The sequence below is a fragment of the Oryctolagus cuniculus genome, chromosome 2 (assembly GCF_051225735.1).
Source record: "Oryctolagus cuniculus isolate XC-2025 breed Fujian yellow rabbit chromosome 2, ASM5122573v1, whole genome shotgun sequence".
NCBI classification, from domain to species: domain Eukaryota; kingdom Metazoa; phylum Chordata; class Mammalia; order Lagomorpha; family Leporidae; genus Oryctolagus; species Oryctolagus cuniculus.
Genome location: NC_142868.1, coordinates 145,409,680 through 145,435,384, shown reverse-complemented (window position 1 = coordinate 145,435,384; position 25,705 = coordinate 145,409,680). Strand labels below are relative to the sequence as shown.

Genomic DNA, 25,705 nt, shown 5'->3' with positions numbered 1-25,705 from the left:
CAGTCAAGAGCCCTGATATCTAGTCTGGCTCTATTATTCAGATGAAAACATCTGTAAAATTAAAAGGTCATACAAGATCTCAAGCCAAATTGCAGCTCTTAAAAATTATATTTTGATTATGATTTTCGCAGCCAGTGGTTGAGTAAGAAAGAGGATTGGTAGGAAGTTTGCTAAGGCTCCAAACTCAAGCACTTGTTTTAAAAAAATAATAAAAACATGGCTTGCTGTGGACAAGCTAGGGGAAATTGGGCAGGAATTAAAGAGGTTATACAGAGGTTATATGGAAAGGAAAAGGACCTTTTTTTCACTGATTCCAATGTCTCACCTTTTAAAGTTGGATATACAGCATTACTCCCCTCCCTTTGGAAGAAAAGAAAATAATAGATTTTTCTTAAACTTATTCTAACTAACCACTATTCTAGTTGCTGATATTTTGGAATCTCTGGACTTTCAAAGCTTTTATTTAAAATCCTCTATTTTTATCTGTTTATTTTGTTTGTGGAAAAGGTAGGGGTAGGGGAAATATCCAGATCTCCCATTCACTGTGTTTCCCACAAATTACCACAGTAGCTGGGCCTAGGCTAGACTTAAACCAGAAACCTAGAACTCCTAGAATTTCTGTGTGGATGGCAGGGGTTCAAATGTGAGTCATTACCTGCTGCTTCCTAGGGTACATGTTCGCAGGAAGCTGGGATCTGGAGTCTAACTGAAATTTGAACCCAGGCACTCGATGTGGAATGTGGGCATCCCAAATAGTATCTTAACCAGAAGACCAAAATGCTCACCCCTAAAGTCTGCAATTTTTTAAAACAATGTTTTTATTTATAGCTATGATTTTGGTGTAAAGCAAAGTTAGAAGATTTGAAAACGTCTACACATTTTGAAAGGGAATTTTTTTTTTAAAGATTTATTTATTTGAAAGTCAGAGTTACACGGAGAGAGGAGAGACTGAGAGAGAGGGGTCTTCCATCCGCTGGTTCACTTCACAGATGGCCACAACGGCTGGAGCTGTGCTGATCCCAAGCCAGGAGCTGGGTCTTCCCATGTGGGTTCAGGGACCCAAAGTCTTGGGCCATCTTCTATACTGCTTTCCCAGGCCATAGCAGAGAGCTGGATTGGAAGTTGAGCAGCTGGTACTTGAACTGGTGCCCATATGGGATGCTGGCACTGGAGGCGGCAGCTTTACCTGCTACGCCACAGTGCTGGCCCCAGGGAAATTTTTAAATACTGCTTTTGATACCATGAGAAGGTACATTGCAGTAGTTGTAATATCAGTTATGTTGATTGTGACTTATTGGAACACTTGCATATTTCACCTTCATGGGATAATATATAATATTTTTAATACTTTTTTTTTAAGATTTTATTTATTTATTTGAGAGGCAGAGTTACAGAGAGAGGGAGAGACAAAAAGAAAGATCTTCCATCTGCTGGTTTACTCCCCAGATGGCTGCAATGGTCAGAACTGGGCCATTCTGAAGCCAGGAGCCAGGAAATTCTGGGCCTCCCATGTGTATGCAGGGGTCCAAGCACTTGGGCCCATGTTCCGCTGCTTTTCTAGGCCATAAGCAGAGAGCTGGATCAGAAGAGGAGCAGTTAGGTTAGGAACTGGCACCCATATGGGATGCTGGTGCTACAGGCAGAGGTTTAGCCTACAATACCACAGCGCCGGCCCCTTTTATTTTTCTTTTCTAAATTTTTATTTTCATTTTATTGGAAGGCAGAGAGAGAGAGACAAACAGAGATCTTCTGTTTGCTGGTTGGCCCCAAGTGCCTGCAACATCCAGGGCTGGGCCAGGCTGAAGCCAGGAGCCCAGAATTTCATCTGGGTCTCCCATGTAGCTGGCATAGACCCAACGTACTTAAGCTGTCATCTGCTGCCAGAATGTATGTTAGCAGGATGCTGGTTTGGAAGTGGAGTATCTGAAACTCAAAATAGACTCTCCAATATGGGATGCAGTATTCCAAGTATGACTTAAGTGTTAGGGCAAATGCCCACTCCAATTCACATTTTTTTCACAGATTAAAGTCATACAGCTATATATCATTTATCATTCTAGTTTCTGTGTAGTTAGGAAGCTCAGAAAATTGTAGATCCTTGTTTATAAAGGTCAATTGTAGAAAAGTCAGTATGAGTTGGAAATTTGAATTAAGAAAACCAAAAGCCCCAAATCTCTGTGCTAGAATTGTAACATAAGCAGCTACTATATGTACTGAGTTCATATCTTGTCATAATAAGCAGTAATACATTTTCTCCTCTTAACATTTTCCCTTAGGGCAGTAGCTTTCCTTCATAGAAAACAGATTTAGAAATGAAAATTGATACATTTCTGGTCTGTTCATGAACGAACTTGTGTGTGTTTTAAATGTTTTAGAAAATGTACTTTTTGTGTCCAGGGGAAGGAGGGATGGAGCACGAGAGCAAGAGAGAGCTCTCTCTTCCATCCACTGTTCACTCCCCTCCAATGGCCACAACAGCCAGGTCTGTACCACGCCAAAGCCAGGACCCCAAAGCTTCTTCTGGGTCTTTGATATGGGTGCAGGGGCCCAAGCACTTGGGCTGTCTTCTACTTCTTACCCAGGCATATTAGTTGGATCAGAAGTGGAGAAGCCAGGTTTCAAACCAGCGCATGTATGGGATGCCAGTGTCTCAGGTGGAGACTTAACATGCTGCCCCACAATGCCGACCCCGATAAGTACATCTTAAAAAAAAAAAAAAAATCAGAGCTGGGAATTGAACCCAAGCACTCCATTGTGGGACATGGATGTCTTAACAGGTGTCTGGGCCACTAGGCTAGATGATTGCCCCTGTTCTGTTCTCATATGACTTCTTTAACCACTTTACTCTTGTCTCTAAACAGTTGTTTAAAAAAGTTAGATGCTAATAGTATTATTTAATTTTTTCCCCCAAATTTCATTCTCTAATTAAAAACATGTTTCTTTTCAAATGACAAGCTCAATCAAACTCAAAAATCTCTTCAGTACACTATGGTTATTCCTGAGAACAATCTAGTATATTTTGTTATTACTCACAACTGGGGTGAAAACTAACCTTTCCAGTTGTGGAGCTATTTGCATTTTCTATACATATACAGATTCTTTTTTAAAGTATAAATGAAATGTTTAAACACTTATGTGATTTTGGTATCATTAATATTGACTAGTAGAAGAAGTGATTTTAAAAGTTTTTCAAGGTAGATGTTTGGTACAGTAGTTTATTTGCTACTTGGGGCATTGCATTCTCTGTTGGAGAGACTGATTTCAGATCTGGCTACTCTATATCCAATCCAGCTTGAAATGAATTGTGCATAGTTTTCCTTTATTACCCTTTTAATATCCCTAGAATTTATAGTGGAATCTTCTCTCATTTCTGACACTAGTAATTTTTCTTTTTTTTTCTCACCTTGGTTAGAGGTTTATTGATTTTATTGATTCTTTCAAAAAAAAAAATCCCAGCTTTTGATTTTGTCTATTGATTTCCTGTTTCTAGCCTCATTGATTTCTGCTTTCATTCTTACAGGTTTTCTGCTTATTTTACATTTAATTTGTTCTTTTTCTAGTTTTCTGAGGTGGAAACAGATTATTCATTATAGACATTTTTCATTTTTAATATATACCATAATTTTCAATGCTGTCAGTTTCATTCTGAAAACACTTCCTTAGGTGTATCACACAAATCCTGATAAATTATTTTCATTGAGTTAAAATAATTTTTAAAAAATTCTGTTGATTTTTTTTTTACCCATGTGTTTTGTATTTATAATGTGTTGTATAATTTCCTTGTATTTTGGGGTTTTCCAGGTATCATTCTGTTAATTGATTTCTGGTTTAATTCTATTGTGGTCTATAAGGAGATGTTGTATGATTTTTTTTATTATTTATTTTTTTTTATTTCACAGATAGAGTTAGACAGTGAGGGAGAGAGGCAGAGAGAAAGGTCTTCCTTCCGTTGGTTCACCCCACAAATGGCCGCTATGGCTGGAGCTATGCCAATCCGAAGCCAGGAGCCAGGTACTTCTTCCCGGTCTCCCACGTGGGTGCAGGCGCCCAAGCACCTGGGCCATCCTCCACTGCCTTCCCGGGCCACAGCAAAGAGCTGGACTGGAAGAGGAGCAACCAGGACTAGAACCCGGCGCCCATATGGGATGCTGGTGCCACAGGTGGAGGATTAACCAAGTGAGCCAGGGCATCGGCCCCTCTTTTTTTTTTTTTTTTTTTAATTAAAGATTTATTTATTTATTTGAAAGAGCCACACAAAGAGAGGAGAGGCAGAGAGAGGTCTTCCATCCAATGGTTTTCCCCAATTGGCTGCAACGGCTGGAGCTGCGTCGATCTGAAGCCAGGAGCTAGGAGCCTCCTCTGGGCCTCCCACGAGGGTGCAGGGGCCCCAAAGGCTTGGGCCATCCTCTGCGATTCAGGCCAGGGCATTAACCTGCTGCACCAGAGCGTTGGCCCCTGTATGATTTCTATTCTTTTAAATTTTTTAGAGTGTGTTTTATGTCATCGTATATGATCTTGGTAACTGTTCTATGTGAGCTTGAGAAAAAAGTATGTTCTGCTTTTGTTGAATAAAGTAGCCTATTGATAACATCTGGTTGATTGGTGCTTAATTCAACTTTGTTCTTACTGAATTTCTATCTGCTGGATCTGTCCATTTCCTAGGATGTTGACATCTCTGATTATGATCATGGATTCATCTGTTCTTGCAGTTCTATTTGTTTGTTTTTAAGATTTATTTATTTATTTGAAAGGCAGAGTTACAGAAAGGCAGAGGAGAAAGAGAGAGAGAGGTCTTCCATCTGCAGTTCACTCCCCAGATGGCCACAACAGCCAGAGCTGCCTCAATCTGGAGCCAGGAGTTTCCTCTGGGTCTCCCACGAGGGTGCAGGGGCCCAAGGACTTGGGGCATCCTCTACTGCTTCCCCAGGTCATAGCAGAGAGCTGGATTGGAAGTGAAACAGCCGGGACTTGAACTGGTGCTCATATGGGATGCCGGCACTACAAGTGGCAGCTGTACCCGCTATGCCACAGAGCTGGCCCCATCTATTAGTTTTTGATTAATTTTATTTGAGTTTCTGGTGTTAGGTACATACACATTAAGTATTGTATTTTGTTCAATAATTGACCCCTTTATGATTATGTAATGTCCCTCTTTATCTTCTGATAGCTTTCTTTGCTTTGAAATCTGCTCTTTCTGAAGCTAACAAGGTACTCCTGCTTTATTTTGATCAGAGTTAGATGGAATATTTTTCTCCATCCATTTATTTTTAATCTATTCATGTCTTTATATTTAAAATGGATTTCTTGTAGAAAACATGCAGCTAGTGTTGTTTTTGAATTATCCCGGCAATGTCTTTTAATTGGTACATTTAGACCAGCAAAGCGATTATTGATGTAATTGGATCAATTGGATCAATATCTTATTTGTTACTGTTTTCTATTTGCTGCCCTTGAGAGAGAGAGAGAGAGAGAGAGAGAGAGATGCAGACAGATAAAGAATGGCAGTGAGTGCCCCACCTACAGTTTACTTCCCTAATGTCCACAATAGTTGGGGCTATGTCAAGATAATGTCCAGAGCTAGAAACCTAATCCAGGTCTCCCATGTGGATGGAAGGGACCTGTGTCTTCCTGTTTTTATTTTTCCACTCTATCTTTTGTGGCTTAATTGAGCATTTTTATATGATTTCCTTTATCTTCTTTCTTATTCTTATTTTTTCCTTTTCTGGTGGTTGCCCTGGAGTTTACAAAATACATTTACAACTAATATGGGTCCATTTTCAAATGATGCTATATCTTTTATATATATATATATGGTATATATGTATATATATAAAACCCACCTTATATATATAAGGTATATAATAACAAAATAATCCTAATTCTTCCTTCCTACCCATTGTGTCATTGCTGTTCATCATTTCATTTATATAAGCACGTGGAAGTGTGTGTGTGTATATATATATATATGTAAACACACATACTATATAAACATAATATATATGCATATTATAATTAAATCTATTGTTGCTATTTTTATTTGGAACAAATTGTTTTCTGTTAGAACAGTTAAGAATAAGGAGAAAGATTTTCTTTTTACCTTTATGATTTATTCAATGCCCTTCCTTTGTTTATGTTGATTCTAGTTTCTGACCCATACTATTTTCCTTCTTTCCAATTGAACATTTTTTTCAGAGCAAGTTTAGTGGAAACAAAATCTCTCAGTTTTTGTTTGTCAGAGAAAGTCTGTATTTCTTGTTCAGTTTTTTAAAATTTATTTTGATTTATTTGAAAGGCAGAGTTAGAGAGAGCCAGAGAGAGAGATACAGAGAGTGAGATCTTCCATTTGCTGGTTTACTTCCCAGATCGCTGTAACAGTGGGGTGGGCCAGGCTAAAAACAGGAGCTAGGAGTTTTTTCCAGTTTTTTCATATGGGTACAGAGGCCCAAGGATTTGGACCCTCTTCTGCTGCTTTCCCAGTGCATTAGCAGGGAGCTGGGTGGAAAGTAGAGCACCTGGGACTTGAACTGGTGCCCATATGGGACACCTGCACTGCAGGTGGCAGGTTAACCCACTACACCACAATGCTGGCCCCTCTCCTTCACCTTTTTTTTTTTGGGGGGGGGGCAGGTAGAGTGGACAGTGAGAGAGAGAGACAGAGAGAAGGGACTTCCTTTGTCGTTGGTTCACCCTCCAATGACTGCTGTGGCCGGTGCGCTGTGGCTGGTGCACCGCGCTGATCTGAAGGCAGGAACCAGGTGCTTTTCCTGGTCTCCCATGGGGTGCAAGGGCCAAGCACTTGGGCCATCCTCCACTGCACTCCCTGGTCACAGCAGAGAGCTGACCTGGAAGAGGGGCATCCGGGACAGAATCCGGCGCCCCGAGCGGGACTAGAACCCAGTGTGCTGGTGCCGCAATGCGAAGGATTGGCCTATTGAGCTGCGGCGCCGGATATCCTTCACTTTTAAAGGACAGTTTCCCATGGTACAGAATTCTAGGTTGATGGATTTTTCCTCTAAGCACTTTAAGTATTTCCCTGCACTCTCTTCTTGCCTGCATGGTTCTGAGAAGTCATTTATAAATCTTACCTTTTTTCTTGTATGAGTAATAATTTTATTTTCTCTGACTTTTTTCAGGATTTTTTCTTTGTTTTTATTTTCTATAGTTTGAAACTATGCTTTTCTGTAGATCTCTTGGCTTTTATCTTGCTTAGTGTCCTTTTAGATTCCTGAATCTGTGGTTTGGTGTCTTGCATTAATTTGAAGAAACTGATTCATTATTGTTTCAAATATTTCTTCTGTTACTGTTCTGTTTCCTCTCCTTCTGGTTCTTGTTATTCATATATAAACCTTTTGTAACTGTCCTGTGTGTAGGGATATTCTGTTTTTTTTTTTTTTTTTTTTCGGTTTTTGTTCTCTTTCCTGTAAAAAGAGAAGTTTTCAAGTTTGTTGAGATACACTCAAGTTCAGGGTTTTTTTTTTCCCTTCAGCCATGAAAATCTAATGAGCCTATCAAAGGCAGTCTTCATTTCTGTAATAGTTTTTTGATCTTTAGCATTTCTTTTTGGTTCTTCTTAGAATTTCCATCTCTGTTTACATGGCTCATTTTTTTCTTGCAAGCTATATATAATTTATCCTATTAGAGCCCATAGTATATTAATTATAAATTACCTGTCTGATTATTCTCATATTTCTACCATCTCTGGATCTTATTCCCATTCTGAATCTTATTCTCATGTTTGTTCTGTCTCTTCAAACTGTTTTTTGGCCTTTCAGTGTACTTGGTAGTTGATTCTTTTTAGTTTTATAATTTTAAACTGCAGTTAGTTCTTATTACATTGACTGCCAGAGATCTTTGAAAGCTGTGACAGTTACAAAGTATAGAGTTTCTTTGGTGAGTCTTCAACCTCATTACATTCTCTGGATAATTTCATGCAGATATGGTATAGGACATTCCTTTTTCCTTTGGCCCATACAGCTTTGTTGAGCCTGATATCAGTGTGCACATCTGGAGTGCAAAATTCCAGGTCTCTTTGAGTGCCCGAGGGTCACACTTCTTGAATCCCACTTCTGGAAACACTTGTGAATGTTGATGGTGTACTCTTGAGTCACCACTTCCCTGATGGCCGAACAGCTCTTCTCATCACCCTTCTTTGTGAAAGCCATCCTTCAATTCCAGGATGGAAAGATAGAACATGAAGCATTGTGGGAGAGGGAAAGCAAGTATGACTTGTAATTGATTCTTGATAGTTGGAGTTGGTATTTTGGGTAAAAGAAGTACTGTAAGTAGGCTTTTAATTAAACTAAAGTGGTGGAATTGACAGAGAGGAGAGGAAACACTCTGTATTCTTGTGATTAGGTCTGTGCCTCTGATTATAAACTTTTTTTGCTTTTAAGATTTGTTTATTTACTTGAAAGAGTTACAGAGAGAAAAGTAGAGACAGAGACATTGATGTTCCAAATGCTGGTTCATGCCCCAGATGGCCACAATGGTCAGGGCTGGGCCAGACCAAAGCCAGGAGCCAGGAGCTTCCTATGGGCTTAACAAATGAGTGGCAGGGATACACTCCTGTTGCTTTCCCAGGCCATTAGCAGGGAGCTGGATTGGAAGTGGAGCAGCTCGGACTTGAATCAATGCCCGTAAAGGATGCCAGAGTGGTAGGCAGCAGCCTTACTGTTACACTACGATGCCAGCCCATGTTCTATGAACTTAAATAACTTAAGTTACTTCTCCCTGACTTCAGTGGGCAGGATGGCTCTAGTGGGAAGTGAGCTGGTGTTGTGTATTTTCCTTTTCCCGGGTCAATTAGGTTTTGATGAAAACCCTAGCAGATTACGCTTTAGTTTAACAGTTCTTCTTAAGGATGGACCTTGTTATGGAAAACAGAATACTCTGACATGTCTTAAAATAGGTTTTCCCTTCCCCCATTGTGAGCATAAGGGTATTTTTCACTGGTATTCAATATGGGAACGTGGTAAAGCTCCAGGAGATAAAACACACAGGAGTGTGTGTCCGTTCCTCCCAACCCCTGTGACTGGGTCTGCCTGGATGTTTTATTTCTCAGACTGTCCAAAGTGAATATTTGGCACTTTATTAGTTAGAGTTCAGTTTTCCCTACTCTAGCACTGGTTTGCAGAAAAGTGTCAGCTCTGTTAAGTTGTGATTCTCTGTTGTTTGTTGTTGGTTTGTCCAGTGACCTTCTGTTTTAAATCTAAAAAGAGTTGTTGATATTTGAATTTGTTGAGTTTTTTATGTATTGTAGAGATATGGTAACTTCTAGTCTGCTTATATTGCTGGACTGGAAACTGAAAGTGTTTAATTTTTTTTTTAAAGATTTATTTATTTATTTGAAAGAGTTACACAGAGAGAGAAGGAGAGGTGGCGGCGGTGGTGGGGGGAGGGTCTTCCACCCGCTGGTTCACTCCTCAACTGGTCGCAATGGCTGGAACTGTGGCGATCCGAAGCCAGGACCAAGGAACTTCTGGGTCTCCTACGCGGATGCAGGGGCCCAAGGCCTTGGGCCATCTTCTGCTTTCCCAGGCCATAGCAGAAAACTGGATTGGAAGTGGAGCAGCCAGGACTCGAACTGGCGCCCTTATGTGATGCTGGCACTGGAGGTGGCAGCTTTACCTGCTATGCCACAGCACCAGCCCCCTATGTTTAACTTTTTAAGAAACTGCCAAACTGTTTTCCATAGCAGGCACACCATTTTACAATCCCACGAGCAATGTATGAGGGTTCTAATTTCATTGTATTCTTGCCAGCACTCATATTTGTTTGTATTTTTGTGAGGTAGTATATATCATTTTTCAATTGCATACTTTCAACTATTCTTTTATTGATTGTAGTCCTTAACAGTGTTGATTTTGGGAGTTGGGAATTTAGCTGTCTTAAACCACCTCTTCTTAAACATACTTATTCTTTCCTTTGTCTATCCTCCCATTTCATAATCAGCTCTATCAGAGTTAAATCAGAATTTGTTGTTACGACTAGTAAATATTGCCCTATAGAATTGTCACATTTTCTTTGTTTTGATTTTCCTAGTGTTGATAATTACTACCCTTCCCCCCATAATGTGTTTATCATTATTATTCTTAAACTTTTCTATTGACTCTCAAAAACACTGGGAATTCATCACTTCTTTTTTAATCCCTGGAGCCCTCCAGTGTCCTGTTCCACATTGCATGGCTCCTCTCTAGGGCTGTGGCCTAAGTGACGACTTGGGGCTTTTTTTTCACTGTTACACTGGGGATTGTCAGATATTTAACTTTCTAGATTTATCTAAATGTCTTGCATTTCTTTTCCTTTTTATTCCACTTCTAAAAGATTCCCTCAACTTTATGTTCCAACTCTTTTTTATTTTTTGCTTTCCTAATGAAAAATAATGATACAATTTCCAGAATTATGTCACTATAAGCCTTTTTTTTAAAAAAAAAAAATATATATATATGTATTAAAGGTCCCTGGTTGATGTTCACATGTAAGCTATTTGGAGACTATGCATCCATGAGGAGTAGTTGCTGAGTTTTTTTTTTTTTTTTTGAGAGACACTTAGCTAAGTACTTTTGAGATACCAACAAAAATTATATGTATATATGTATTTATCACTAGCCTATTACTATGCTATTTAGTAGCATAAGAGTTATAATTTTTATAATATAAAGATACTTCTGAAATAACATTATAGTGAATTGTTGCAATATCAGTCTTCTTGAACAATATTTTTCAACTTTCTTTAATGTTTTATAGTGCCACCCATAACAGTCCCTTTAATTTAGTATATTGTTTACTCTCTCTCTTTTTTTTTTTTTGTAGCCTTACAAAAACCTCACATGTGGAGAACACAGATGTCAATATTTCTATGTGTTATCTTAACTGATCTTTTTTTTTTCAAGATTTTATTTATTTATTTGAGAGGTAGAGTTACAGGCAGTAAGAAGAAGAGACAGAGAGTAAGGTCTTACTTCCATTGGTTCACTCCCTAAATAGCCACAACAGCCGGAGCTGTGCCCATCTGAAGCCAGGAGCCAGGAGCTTCTTCTGGGTCTCCCACGTGGGTGCAGGGGACCAAACACCTGGGCCATCTTCTACTGCTTTCCCAGGTCACAGCAGAGAGCTGGATTGGAAGAGGAGCTGCCAGGACTAGAACCGGCGCCCATATGGGATGCCGGCTCTGCAGGCACGGGACTGGCCCCAATTGGTCTTTATATTAGTCCTATGACATTTTTCTTTCACAGATGAGCATCCTCCTCAGACTTACACCTGATAACTAGGAAAAGGGGAATCAGCATTCAAACCCAGATCTAGCTGTCTTCATATGATTCTTTGATCCTTCATGTTTTTTCCCTGCTTGTTCCCAGTAAGTGCTTTGTGAATACTAGGAAATCTTTTGAGAACCTTAATATCATGAGAGAAACAGGCAGATAAATAAAATCATAAAAAATGTACAATTGCAGCAATTACAGAATTGCATTGAGGGGAAATTGTGACGGTAATTGTTTTGGAAGGCTAGGGAATGGTCAGATTGATACATTCTTTTTTCTTCCTAAATTCAGTTCCAAGGAGCCAGGTATATAACTTGGGTATACTAGCATTTGTATTAATGTGAGACCTGTTTTAACAGGACTTGGGGGGGAGGGGGCCCGGTGCTGTGGTGTAAGTTAAGCCTCCGCCTTTGTTGCCGGCATCTCATATGAGTGTCAATTCAGGTCCCGGCTGCTCCACTTCCAAACCAGCTCCCTACTAATGCACCTGTGGAAACAGCAGAAGATGGCCCAAGTGTTTGGGCCCCTGCACTCACATAGGAGACCCAGATGAGGCTCCTGGCTCCTGGCTCCCGCCTGGCCCAGCCCCAGCTGTTGTTTGAGGCCATTTGGGGAGTGAACCAATGGATGGAAGATTTTCTCTTTCTGTCTTTCTTTCTCTCTCTGTCCCTGCCTTTCAGATAAAGTAAATAAATCTTTAAAAAAACAAACAAAAAACAGGACTATGGAAAAAAAAAGAGTAACTATAACTAATATGGTAAATTGAAGGAATTGTTATGATACTCTAAAACAATAAAGAAATTTAGAAACATTGTTTCAGAAGACCAATATTGTGAACATATACAGCAATGATTCATTTTATTGTAGTCTGACTCAGAAATATCTTTATATTATAAAAATTATAAATCCTTTATACTATTGAATAGTACAGCAAATGCGTGTGTGTGTATTTATTTTCCTTCCTAGTATCCTATCAGTACACTCAGCTCAAGAATGCCAAATTGAGTGCTGGCATTTTGGTGCAGCAGGTGAAATCACCGCCTGCGTGCTGGCATCCCATATGGGTGCTGGTTTGTGTCTTGGCTGCTCCACTTTGATCCAGCTCCATGCTGGTAACCTGGGAAAAGCAGCAAAGGATGGCCCAAGTGCTGGGGTCCCTGCTGCCTACATTGGAGACCTGGATGATGTTCGTGGCTCCTGGCTTCTGCCTGGCCTGGCCCTGGCCATGTGGCTATTTGGGAAGTAAGCGAGTGGATAGAGGATTTCTCTCTCTACCTCTGTCTCTTCCTCTCTATAACTCTGACTTTCAAACAGATAAATAAATCTTTAAACGCTTTAAACGAAGAAAAAACAATGCCAAATTATACTTCTCAATTTGAATGGCGCTCTCCTTAAATACTGGTATAGAGGTATTTGAAATCATATATTTCTGTCAAAAGTCCAAATACATCACCAGTAAAATGTTTTTACCCCAAAACAATCATTCTGTGAAAATATTTATAAATGTTAAGATGATGCTAAATTTAAAGTATTTTTATTTAAGTGACAAAGATGCTTTACAGCTCATTATTAGAACTGGCCTTTTTTTTTAGTAGAAAATAAATGTACCATATATGTATATATATGTGAGTATGTGTACTTTTTCTTGTATTTGTACAGCTTTTCCTGTTGAATTAATTATTACAGCTTGTTAAATAACTTGTGAAGTAAGCATAAAGGAGTATAATTAACTGGAGCTGCAACAGTGATAGTATAATAGGAGGCAGATGTACCTACTGAAGGATAAAAATAATTACTTGAGAAACAGTAAAAGTTAGAGTATTTCTGTGATAAGACAATTTTCTTCCTTTTGTTTCAATATTCATAGCATCCTACCATGAAATGTTTAGTTACGGCTAAGAGCCCTTTCCCCTAAAAGAATAACCCTGCTATTGAGTGAAGTGCCTATTTCACATTAAGTTTAGTCTTCATGTTCTGAGCTCTTTTTCTCATTGTAAGTGTATCCTGAATTCTGTGGTGAGTACAATATGTTAGACTTTGTGTGTACAAAAGACTTAAGGTTTCTTTATTTTAATTTAGGGAAAACTTAAGGTTTAAGTTTTGAAGTATAGCTGTCTTTTATCTTTGAACATTTATTTATTTATTTTTTTAGCCAGCTTAACTTACCATCTCAACATGAAAATTGGAATACTAAGATCTTCAATCCTAAAACCAACCCTTATGGTTATAAATACTCCCCCATCACATCTCTTTTAACTTTGTTAGGCATCCTATTCCTGCTGGTGTGTATCAAAACTCATACTGATCAATGAGTTCTGGGTTGCAAAAGAGGATTTATTTTTTGCACCTGTGTAGCAGTCTTTGTCCACAAGTTAAAAACAAATACAAGTGCAGTGAAACATTGATTTTATATAAATGAAAAATAAAAAACATAAAACAGTTGAATTTTGTCTCATCACTTTGAAGTGTAAACTTTTACAAGACAGCAGTTTTATTGTTATTTACATACATATGTTTACTGAGTTTTCTAGCCTGGTAGTAAATACATCCAGAAATCCAAGTGATTTAACCTAATAAATTTTATTTTTTGCTCACTTCTCAGTGTACAGTGGGTTTTCCTGGGTCAGCTGGCCTTCCATGTGGTCGTTTAGGGGCTACATACCTTTTATTTTTAGGACTCTGTTGTCCTCTGTCCTTTAGAATCCTTTTTGTTCAGATAGTGTGGGAAAAGTATACTAATTTATTAGCCATTTTACTCCAGAAGTAACACCAACCATTGTTTTTAGTTTTTCTACTTCTCATATTTTAGTCCTGGGAAGTATCAAGTGACTCCATCTGATTGTCAACATGGTAGTGTGGTGGTGGTGGTGGAAGGACTTGCAGTACCTCCCAGAATTAACTCTCTGCTTTGGATAGGAGCACTAATCTTTGGTAGTCAGTTTACTTCTCTGCTAAAAAACATTACTTTCTTTCACAATATTGTTCAAATGTGCTGATATTAATTACCTTTAGATTGTGTTAGTGTACAGGAGGCAAGTGTCTACTTGCTGTAAATCTTTATCCTATTCCTGAATTTCTTACTTCACTTTTAAACTACCAAATATTTGACCACAATCAGTGCTGTTTAAATTTATGTAATGTTTTAGAATTACCGGAGGTTGTACATGTGTTCTCTTCGTTTGGTAAATTAGGTATTAAAGAAATTGAGAGACCTTCTAAAGTCACCTAGTATCAGGCCTTGGAAAAACAAGATTCCTAACTGCCAATCTAGAATTCTTTCCTACATACTATGTCCTCTTTGAAGGGTTCTCTTTTACAACTTTGTATTTACTTACTAATAAATAATTTCTCCATATTTCCACTTAATGCCTTCTTAAATACCCCGGAGAAAGGGGCATTTCAGTTGATGTAGAAGAGAATGAGTGATCTGAAAACCATTAATGATAGTGTTTGGACTTTGCCAGTTGTACTGGAATGACATTCTGACTTTGCCAGCCAAAGAGGAAATGGTACAGGAATTGAGAAGCTACCCAAAAAAGGAGAAGTGGAGACCAGAGTGAGATGGGACCTATTTAAAAAATTTTAGACCTTGGGGAACATTTATGTTAACTTAAGACACCCACTCTACTTTGGTTATCTTAGAAAATAAATTAATTCACCTATACGGGAGCTCTTTAAATTTGGCAAAAATTTTTAAAAATTAATTTATCTCTTAATTTATTCCAGACTTTATCGATTTATTTTTAGTAACTTACTTCCCCCATCTAAATATTCCCCTCAAAATAAAGTAATAGATATTCATTATGGAACATACTGTAAAACAGTAAAAGCTATTAAAAATAAACCTGTAAAAATCAAAAAAGTTTTAAAAAAAGGTTATTTGAAAGGCAAAGTTACTGAGATATTGAGACACACAGAGAGAATATCTTTGATCTGCTGTTTCACTCAAATGGCCACAGAGGCCCAGAGCTGGGACAGGCTGAAGCTGGGAGCCTGGAACTGCATCTGGGTCTTCCGTGTTGTTGCAGGGGGCTAAAGAATTGGCCACTCTCCATTCCTTTTCTCAAGTGCATTAGCAGGGAGCTGCATTGGAAGTGCAGCATCCAGGATTTGAACCAGTGTCATAGGATGTTGGCTTTGCAGGCAGTGACTTAACCTTCTGTGTCACAACACCAGCACCTGAAAAGTGTATTCTTAAAATGATATGTAATTTTACTTCCTAGTAATAGCCACAGTTATAATTTTGAGGTATTTCCTTATGGTATCTTCTATTACATAGTATAGAAAAAGTTAAAATTTGTATTACAAAACTTAACATAATATCCTGAGCATTGTCTTTTGCTTACAAGTGTTCATGGAAAATAGTTTAATGACTGTATAATTTTCCAGTAAACAGACATACTGTAATTAGTTATTCATCTTTTGTTGGGCTTTATACTAAAAGTGTCATTATAAATTACAGTTTTTACAAATACTAAATAAAGTAATCTCTGTGGTTGGGCAGGTTCTTTTTGTCAGTGTGACTTTTTCCTGAGATATTTATAAATAGTTTTTTTTTTTTTTTTTCCTATTTAAGGTCTTTTTGTCTTCTCAGTGTTTCTCAAGGTTGTGCCTGCTCTGGAGTAGTTGGTTTATACTTGTCTCCTTGCTAGATTGTAAACGTGTAGGGCTTGTCTTCTTTCATCTTTGATCTGTATTGCTGAGTACAATGCCAGGTTCACAGTGGGCACTCAGTAGACTACTTGTTGAATGCTTATTTTACTTCTGAAAAGTAATGAGACAGATTTTCATGTGATAATTTTGGAATCTTATGACTTTAAAAATTTTGCCTTACACAAATGATGCTTGTTAGAGAGTGGAAAAAAACTAAAGAAGTCTAAGTTTACATCGTTTCATTTTTTGCTAAAGAAGAGGGCATAACATTTAGTTACAGGCCAAAGAAAGATGCAGTTGGAGCCTTTTTCTCACTCTTTCTTCTTTTTTTGTCTTTCCAGGATTTAACAACAGGACCATGGTTTGAGACAAACCATCTTTAAATTCAAATTGCTCCTTTTTAAGGGCTCTGAGGGTGGGATTTTTTAAAAAAGATTTATTTTTATTTATTTGAAAGAGTTACAGAGAGAGGCAGAGACAGAGAGAGGTCTTCCATCCACTGATTCACACTCCCCAGATGGCCGCAATGGCTGGAGCTGCGCCGATTCCAAGCCAGGAGCCAGGAGCCTCCTCCGGGTCTCTCATATGGGTGCAGGGGCCCAAGGTCTTGGGCCATCTTCCACTGCTTTCCCTGGCCACAGCAGAGAGCTGGATTGGAAGAGGAGCAGCCGGGACTAGAACTGGCACCCATATGGGATATCAGCACCCCAGGCCAGGGCTTTAACCCACTGTGCCACAGCACTGGCCCCTAAATCTTTATTTTTTAAAGTAAGTTTTCCATTCCTGAATAAGCCACCAAAAGGTGTCATATTTACCAATGGATTTCTTTAGATAGATTACTCTGAAAATTTGACTGTGTTGCCTAGAGTGGATATATACAAAATCTTTATGTGTAATAAGTGAATATGTACTCTGTGTGTGTGTATTATATGTAGTGCTACCTGGTTATTAAACTGAGGTGAGGGGATTGCAATATTGAATATGTGATTGTTGAATTCTCTCTGAAACTTGGGCTGTATCAGATTTTCTTGACTTTTTTGATAGAAAGTTGTGTAAGCATAGGTGTTTTTGGTAGTAGGAGAAAATATTCATAATTGTTCTTTCCCTGTTCGCTTGGGAGTACATATGTAAATATTTAATAGTTTTTTCTAGTGCAGAAAGAATGCCTAAAATATTAATTGTGGTTAGCCGATTGTATGGTTATTGGTACCCTTCTATCAATAGTAGTGACTCTGAGTACAGTTCTTTGTTTTAGAATATTGTGCCTCATTTTGCTGCTGCTGCTGTGTAAAAGTGGATTGATTTCTAGCAAACATTTAAAATGTGAATATGATTTTGAATCCACAAAAACATTTAGTCATCTCTGAAGGCATTCTCAAATTAGTCATTTACGTTCTACATTTTTGAAGCATCAGGCAAGTTAGGAGACTATTCATCCTGCTTTTTTAAGCTAAAAAAGCTTCTCTTTTCTGAAGCACTGAGATGGCTTGAGGGTGAGAGGTTGCTGAGAGTTGAGTTGGGAGAAGGCAGCAGTTCAGGTAGCACTAGGGAGATGCTGTGGAGGGGACAGACCCTCACTACCATCACAGCTAATGCCTCACTAGTGACTCAGATCAGGAGGGAAGGGGATTACTTACCACTTTACCTGTTAAAGGTGGTTCTTAACCTTGGCTTCCCATTAAATTGCCTGTGGAGGTTAAAAATCTGCACACCAGATCAATTAAATCAGATTCTCTAAGGTTAGAATCTAAGCAACATTTTAAAGCTTCCCCAGAAGTTTTAATGTGCAGCTGACTACCCCTGCAAAACTCAGATAAGCTGCAAAAAGGATGTATTACATAGCTACTGGCTTTAGTTAACTGTCATAAATTACATTAGAAAATTGGGGGAGGGGATGGCAATGTTCTGTGGTGGGTAAAACCGCTGCCTGCAGTGCCAGCATCCCATATGGGCACCTATTTGAGTCCGGTTCTCTGCTATGGCTGGGGAAAGCAGAAGATGGCCCAAGTCCTTGGGCTCCTGCACCCATGTGGGAGACCCAGAAGAGGCTCCTGGCTCCTGTCTTCAGATCAGCTCAGCTCCAGCTGTTATGGCCATCTGGGGAGTGAACCAGCAGATGGAAGACCTCTCTCTTTCTCTCTGTCTCTCTGTAATTCTACCTTTCAAATAAATAAACCTTAAAAAAGAAATTGGGGATTCCTTGATGAAATTTAATATTCGTTGATTTAGTGACAAGTACTCATTGAACCTCAACCTTGTAGCAGATTCTTATTAGTTGCTGGGAATACAAAGATAAATATGATAAGGTTGACAAAGTAGTGAATTCTAGCAGGGGAGATTTAAGTTAATAATAATACAAAGCATACTGAGTATTAAAGCAGCAATGTAACTAGGATATTATTTTGAATATAATTAACCCTGCCTCAGGTTTGGGATATGAAATGGGGGAATTCAGGAGGGTGAGATGAAATAAGAAATGCTCAGAATTTCACACAGAAAGTGATAAGAGTTTATCAGGTTGAAGAAGAGGAGGAAGAGGAAATTTTTTCAAAAAGGATATATACATACAAAGATAAGAAGAAATTTAAGGGAAATGTGTTCAGGGATTGGTTGGAGAGTAAGATGCCCTTGAGATATTTGTAGGTTGTACAGCTAGGAAGGTAGATCAGAGTCAAGTAGTGAAGTGTTGAGGAATATGAATCTTACCTTCTGTGCTAAGAGGTCATAGGGCCAAATGTATGCAGGGCCTCAATAGATCATCTTAAAGGGTAAAGTTGGTCAGCTGTGAAGCATTTGTCTCTTTCACTTGCAATTTAATGCTTCTGCATTAATCTCACCACTGCTTCCAACATTTCTCTTGGGAAAATTCACCGGAAAGCCTGACACCTAGGGCAGGTGTTGTAGTATAGTGGGTATAGCTGCTGTCTGCAACGCAGGCATCACCTAGGGGTGCCAGTTCAAGTCCCAGCTACTCCACTTCCCAACCAGTTCCCTACTGATGGCCTGGGAAAAGCATTGGAGGATGGCCCAAGTGTTTGGGCCCCTGGTACTCACATGGGAGACCTGGAAGAAGCTCCTTGCTCCTGGCCCAGCCCTGGTAGTTGAGGCCATCTGGGGAACAATCCAGCTGATGGAAGATCTCTGTCTTTGTCTCTCTATCTCTCTCTGTAACTCTGACTTTCAAATAAATCAATAAACCTTTAAAAAAAAAAAAAAGCCTGACACTTGATGGGAACTGGACTTAATCGTAGATGGAGAACTATCATTTTTCTATTGAATTAAACCATTTTGATTATTATCACCATCAGAAACATTGTACATTTGTGTAGATGGCTCCTTAGTCAAATAGTTTCATTATTGAAACTTCTGGTTTTTTTTGTGTATTTTCTCAGGTTCTACCACTTAAAAAGCATTAACATTTTACCTTATTTATGTTGCCTTTTGCATTCTATTCCCTCTTTCCTTTAGCTAAGATCTATACATTGTAAACTCTTAGTCTTAGTCTTTGGATATCTAAAAGTGTTTCTTAAGTGGTAATTTTAGGTGATTTAAAGCTCTAGGGTGGCAGCTATGTATTTCTCTTAGCACTTGAAGATCATGGACTTCATTGTCTTGTGGACTCTTGTTGCTAATAGGAAAGTTGACTGTCAGTATAATTATTCCTTTGTCAATAATCTTTTTTTAAAATGATTTTTTCTCTTTATCTTGCTATTCTGTAGTTTAGTTGCAAAATATGTGGATATAGATTTATTTTAATCTATCCTATTAATTCATTGATATATTATTTTCTAAAGACTACTTCCTTTAAGTCTGGCATATTTTCCCACTTGTATGTTTCTCAAATCTGTATTAGATATATGTACTTACCAATCCATCTTCTGTGATTTTTACCTTTTTTGAAAATATTTCTGTCACTTTTGTTCTCTTTGCTACATTCTGAGTCACTTTGGTGATAGTCAGTAACATTTTTTGCTGGACCTCTTTCCATGGATACCAGTACATGATTGTAGGTAGATTATTGGTTGAGCAGTGGAAGTCTGATAACCTTTTATGTATGTGTGTATGCATGTAATATATGTATTTAATTAAATGAAACAGAATAAGAGGTCATTTGCTGAAAGTAAATGATTCCAGAGTAAAATGAAAATGGTAAAAGTTACCAAGATGAGGATATAGTCTTTTCTTGATTAAGAAACTTTTATCTAAGATTCTATAAAATGAAAATTCAAGTAGAATAGCTATCAGTCATAGTCTTGATGTTCTCTATAAGCACAAAAGAGATCTTAGTTGTGTAGACTGTGAATGTATTGCTTTTGTTTGACCTTATATTAGTGGAAAATAAGGAAAAGATGCATGGTCTGAGCTTATCATTAAATGACCTGTACTTTAGTCTTGGCTCTGCCATAGATTTGATTAGTTATTCAACTAGCCAATTTTTTAGGCTAAAAAAATAAGGCTAAATATGTACCTTGCCTGTTTTAAAGAACTATATTATTTTTATGAGTATAATTGAGATGACTAGATTATAAAAATGTTTTGAAAACCATTAGTATTGTTCATAAGATTAAGAGATACAATCCATAGATTTTATTTCAGAAGTGCTATTTTTATTATTATTTATTCCAACTGAAAGAGGATAATGTATTAGAAGTATTAATATTTAGAGAAAATATGTATGTGCTTTTTGTCATGAACTAGTAAACAGTTCAAAATATTCTTTAGCTTAGTTTGTCTCAATAAATTAATTTGCTTAAGTATTTTTAGAATATCATGTGGATGAACTATTAGTCATTTAAATTAAATCATCTGTATTTAACCTCTTTTATATTTGTATTTGAATATAGAACTTTATTGTAAAAGTAGTTACTTTAACTATAGCAGATGACATTTTGCTCTTTTAAAAAACATTAAAACTATACTGATTTGGTTTAAGATAAATTACCTTTAATTTGTTCCCATTTGGTAGGCAACCGGATAAACTGGTGGTAGTTTGGACAAGAAGAAGCCGAAGGAAGTCTTCTAAGGTTAGTGTATTTCCTAAATTTCTTTCTCAAATATTGAATTCTACTGTAAGTCAAAGTTTTAAGCTTCTCTGTTCCCACTGTAAAATATTTTTGAATGTTTGTTGATTTTTCCCCCTGATTAACATGCTGAAAATGGATTGATAAGTTGCTTAAATCTTTTAAGTGCAGTTCTTAATTTGGGAGCTAGTTGCTTGAGTTTTGGTCTTGGATTTGGTAACTGCTATGGTTTGAATGTGTCCTCAGTATTGCCACTTTGGCTGGAAAGGGGTCTTTAAGGTGATTAGACCCTAAGGACTATTCCCTGGTGAATGGAATTAGGTGCCCTTTTGAAAAGGTCTGAGGAGGGAATTCAACACTTTTTGTTATGAGGATCAAATAAGAAGGCCCTCACCAAATGCCATTGCCTTGGACCTCCCAGACTCCTAAAATAACTTTCTGTTCTTTATAAATTACTCAGTTTATGGTATTTTGTTGTATTTGTGGCAGCACAAATGAACTAAGACAGTAGCCTCAAGCAGCATAATAAAGTTCCTGTACTAGCATATTATGAATTAATTATTAAACTGATACCACTTACTAAATTGCATCCAGGATTAATTTATTCAGATTCCAAGAGGATGAAGTTAGGGCACACTTAAGTACTGATGGTTATCTAAGTCCATTGCTATGTTGCAGAGGAGGAGTTGGATTTTTCAAAGATATTAAGGGTATTTTTTGTGTTAATAGTTTTGAATAGTGGAGTAGAATAAAATTTTAAAATGTTCAATAACAATTCTACAGAAATTCTATTTTGTAGATAAATATAAATATATTTTTATTTTTAAAGATTTATTCAAAAGAGTTATAGGGAGGTGGAGAGATAAATATAATAATATTTAGGGGCTGGCATGGTGGCACAGTGGGTTAATCATTCATCTGTGGTGCCAGCATCCCATGTGGGTGCCGGTTCTGGTCCTGGCTGCTCCTCTTCCAATCCGGCTCTCTGCTATGGCCTGGGAAAGCAGTAGAGGATGGCCCAGGTCCTTAGGCCCCTGCACCCACGTGGGAGACCTGGAAGAAGCTCCTGGCTCCTGGCTTCGGATCAGTGCAGCTGCAGCCGTTGTGGCCATTTGGGGAGTGAACCAACGAACAGAAGACCTCTCTCTCTGTCTCTCCCTGTCATTGTCTGTGACTCTACCTCTCAAAATAAATAAAAATATTTATAAAAAATAATATTTAGATAAATACATTTAGATATAAAATAAATATGTATTTTTATTTAAAAGATTTATTTATTTATCTGCGGCCTGCAGTGCTGGCATCCCATATGGGCACCGGTTCCAGACCTGGCTGCTCCACTTCCAATCTAGCTCTCTGCTATGTGGCCTGTGAAAGCAGTAGAAGATGGCTCAAGTGCTTGGGAGACCTGGAAGAAACTCCTGGCTCCTGGCTCAGGCAGTTGTGGCCATTGTAGCCATTTGGGGAGTGAACCAATGGATGTAAGATCGATCTCTCTCTATCGTCCCTCCTCCGCCCCACCTCTGCCTCTCTGTAGCCCTGCCTTTCAAATACATAAATCTAAAAAGAGAGATTTTTCTATCTGCTGGTTCCCTCCCCAAATGGTTGCAACTGGCTGGGCTGGTCTGAAGCTAGGAGCCAGGATTTCTTTCAGGCCTCCCACGTGGATGCAGGGGTCCAAGCACTTGGGCCATCTTCTGCTTTCCTAGATTTGTTAGCAGGGAGCTAGATCAGAAGTGGAGCAGCCAGGACTCGAAATGGTGTCCATATGGGATGCCAGCACTGCAGATAGAGATTTAACTTTCTATGCCACACTGCTGGCCCCTATCTTTAAATTTTTTAAGAAATTTATTTATTTATATGAATGAGTTAGAGAGAGAATGAGATAAAGAGACAGAGATCCACTGGTTTACTCCTCAAATAGCTGCAATGGCTGGAGCTGGGCTGGTCCAAAGCCAGGAGCCAGAAACTTCTTCTGGATCTCCCATGTGGGTACAGGGACCCAAGGACTTGGGTCATCCTCCACTGCTTTCTTAGGCACATTAGCAGAGAACTGGATTAGAGGTGGAGCAGCTGGGACTTGAACAGGTGCCTATATGGGATGCCAGTGTTGTAGGTGGCCATTTTACCCTCTATGCCACAATACCAGCTCTAATATATTTTTATAAATGTACAATAACCTTAATCATGTTTATTAAATGTTGGTTTTTCCTGAGGTAGACTTTTGATTATGTAAGAAAAAATTTATCAATTTTATTTGAAATTTAAATTTTTTGAGGTTTTAATTAAGGACATCTTAAAAATTTCATTTTATTGAGATAATTTATATTCAGTATTATGCACAGATCTTAATTATATAATTCACTGAATTTTAATTGGCATGTGTGCTTATATAATTACCACTCCTATCAAGATATAGACAATTTTCATCACTTTTTCCTTTGTTCTTCTTCTACTCAATTCTGAACCCTCAAAGGAAACCAATGTTTTGCTTTCCTATCACCATACTAATTTTGCTTGTTCTTGAATTTCATGTAAATATTTCTAGCTTCATTTGCTCCATATAATGTGTTTGATATTTTTTCATGCTTTTTTGTCTTCTGATCGGTTATTATTATTATTTTTTTATTGCTAGGTAGTGTTCTGTCATATGGATTTGCAACAATTTGATTATCTTTTCTTCTGTTGATGAACATTTGTTTCTTTTCTGAGTGTTTTACTATTGTGAATATTCACTGTTGTGAGTAAAGTTATTATAAACAGTGTTTTCATGTATTTTAAGGGACAAATATTTTTGTTTCTCTTGGGCATATACCTAGAGGTGGAATACGGGGTAATAAGGTAGATAGTTTTTAACTTTCAGGAAATTGCCAAGCGCTCACTCCAGCAATATAAAACTTCCAGGGACTGGTGCTGTGGTGTAGTAGGCTAAGCCTCCACCTGCGGCACCAGCATCCCAAATGTTCGCTGCTTGATGTCCTAGCTGCTCTTCTGATCCAGCTCTCTGCTATGGCCTGGGAAGTAGTAGAGGATGGCCCAAGTGCTTGGACCCCTGCACCTGTGTAGGAGACCCAGAGGAGGCTTTTGGCTCCTGCTTGGGATCAGCCTAGTTGTCTGTTGTGTCTGTTTACGCAGTGAACCAGCAGATAGAAGACCTTTCTCTCTGTCTCTCCCTCTCTCTGTAATTCCACCTCTCAAAAAAAAAAAAAAAAAAAAATCAAAAACAACAGGGCCTGTGCTATGTACAGCACAGTGGGTTAAAGCCCCAGCCTGGATTCAAGTGCTGGCTGCTCTATTTCCGATCCAGCTCTCTGCTATGCCCTGGGAAAGCAGTAGAAGATGGCTCAAGTCCTTGGGACTCTGCACCTGTGTGGGAGACCTGGAAAAAGTTCCTGGCTGCTAGCTTCGGATCAGCTCAGCTCAGCTCTAGCCGTTGTCATTTAGGGAGTGAACCAGTGGATGGAGTCTCTCTCTCTCTCTCTCTCTCTCTCTCTTTCTCTTTCTCTCTCTGGCTCTACCTCTCTCTCTAACTCTGTCTTTCAAATAAATAAAATAAATCTTTAAAAAACCAAAACCAGGTGCTTTCCATTATGTACAGCATCTTTTGAAAAGCATACAAGGATGCCTCAAAAAGTTTGTAGAAAGTGGAGTTGTCTATTTTGGTACCAAAAAGAAATCCTAACCTTTTGAAATCTATACATAGTTTTTCATAAAACACTTTTTCATGAACTTTTTGAAGACTCCTAATATATTTATACTTTTAGGCATTATGATTAGGATACTTTTTAAAATAGGTTTTTGTATGAAAAAGTATGCTAAAAGTAAACATGGGGTCTTCTGTCAGTCAGTGCTGTTGATTAGGTCTTAAGCTTCTGTGGAAGGGATCAATATAGATTATCCACTAAGTGTAATAAATGAATATAATTATATTTATGAACTTTAGAAATAGATCCAGGTGTTCTCAGCCATCAATAGAAAGTGATTTTTTGCCTTTTAAGAATTAGATAGTAAGGCTGGCGCCGCGGCTCACTAGGCCAATCCTCCGCCTGCGGCGCCAGCACCCAGGGTTCTAGTCCCATTTGGGGTGCTGGTTCTGTCCCAGTTGCCCCTCTTCCAGTCCAGCTCTCTGCTGTGGCCTGGGAGTGCAGTGGAGGATGGCCCAAGTGCTTGGGCCCTGTACCCACATGGGAGACCAGGAAGAAGCACCTGGCTCCTGGCTTCCAATCCGCACTGTGCACTGGCCGTAGTGGCCATTTGCGGGGTGAACCAGCGGAAGGAAGACCTTTCATTCTGTCTCTCTCTCTCTAACTAACTCTGCCTGTCAAAAAAAAAAAAAAAAAAAAAAAAAAAAAAAAAAAACCCAAAAAACAAAAAAAACAAAAAACAAAACAAAAAGAATTAGATAGAATTCTTTTCTTTTCTTCTTTTTTTTAGAGATTTATTTATTTGAAAGTCAGAGTTACACAGAGAAGGAGAAGCAGAGACTGAGAGGTCTTCCATCCATTGGTTCACTCCCCAATTGGTTGCAATGGCCGGAGCTGTGTCTATCTGAAGCCAGGAGCTTCCTTTGGGTCTCCCATACTGGTGCAGGGGCCCAAGGACTTGGGCCATCTTCTACTGCTTTCCTAGGCCATAGCAGAGAGCTGGATTGGAAGTGGAGCAGCTGGGACTAGAACTGGCACCCATATGGGATGCCAGCACTGCAGGTGGTGGCTTTACCTGCTACGCCACAGCGCCGACCCTAGCAATTATTTTCTAAAAGAGAGTTAA

At 38.5% G+C, this 25,705-nt stretch overlaps 1 protein-coding gene and 1 non-coding gene across 24 annotated transcripts in view; one reads left to right on the top strand and one right to left on the bottom strand.

Annotated features, from left to right (window-relative positions):
- The window catches only part of EHBP1 (EH domain binding protein 1), a 380,185-nt gene that overhangs the window by 25,431 nt on the left and 329,049 nt on the right, over positions 1–25,705 (top strand). For all 23 annotated transcript variants that reach the window (XM_070069071.2, XM_070069064.2, XM_070069059.2 and 20 more), the window contains exon 3: positions 20,881–20,938. In XM_070069071.2, coding sequence (XP_069925172.2) covers positions 20,881–20,938 — 58 coding nt within the window. The remainder of the gene's footprint in view (positions 1–20,880; positions 20,939–25,705) is intronic.
- LOC127490461 (small nucleolar RNA SNORA40) lies at positions 13,531–13,654 on the bottom strand. Its single transcript, XR_007918410.1, has one exon. It is a non-coding gene; the product is annotated as a small nucleolar RNA SNORA40 (small nucleolar RNA).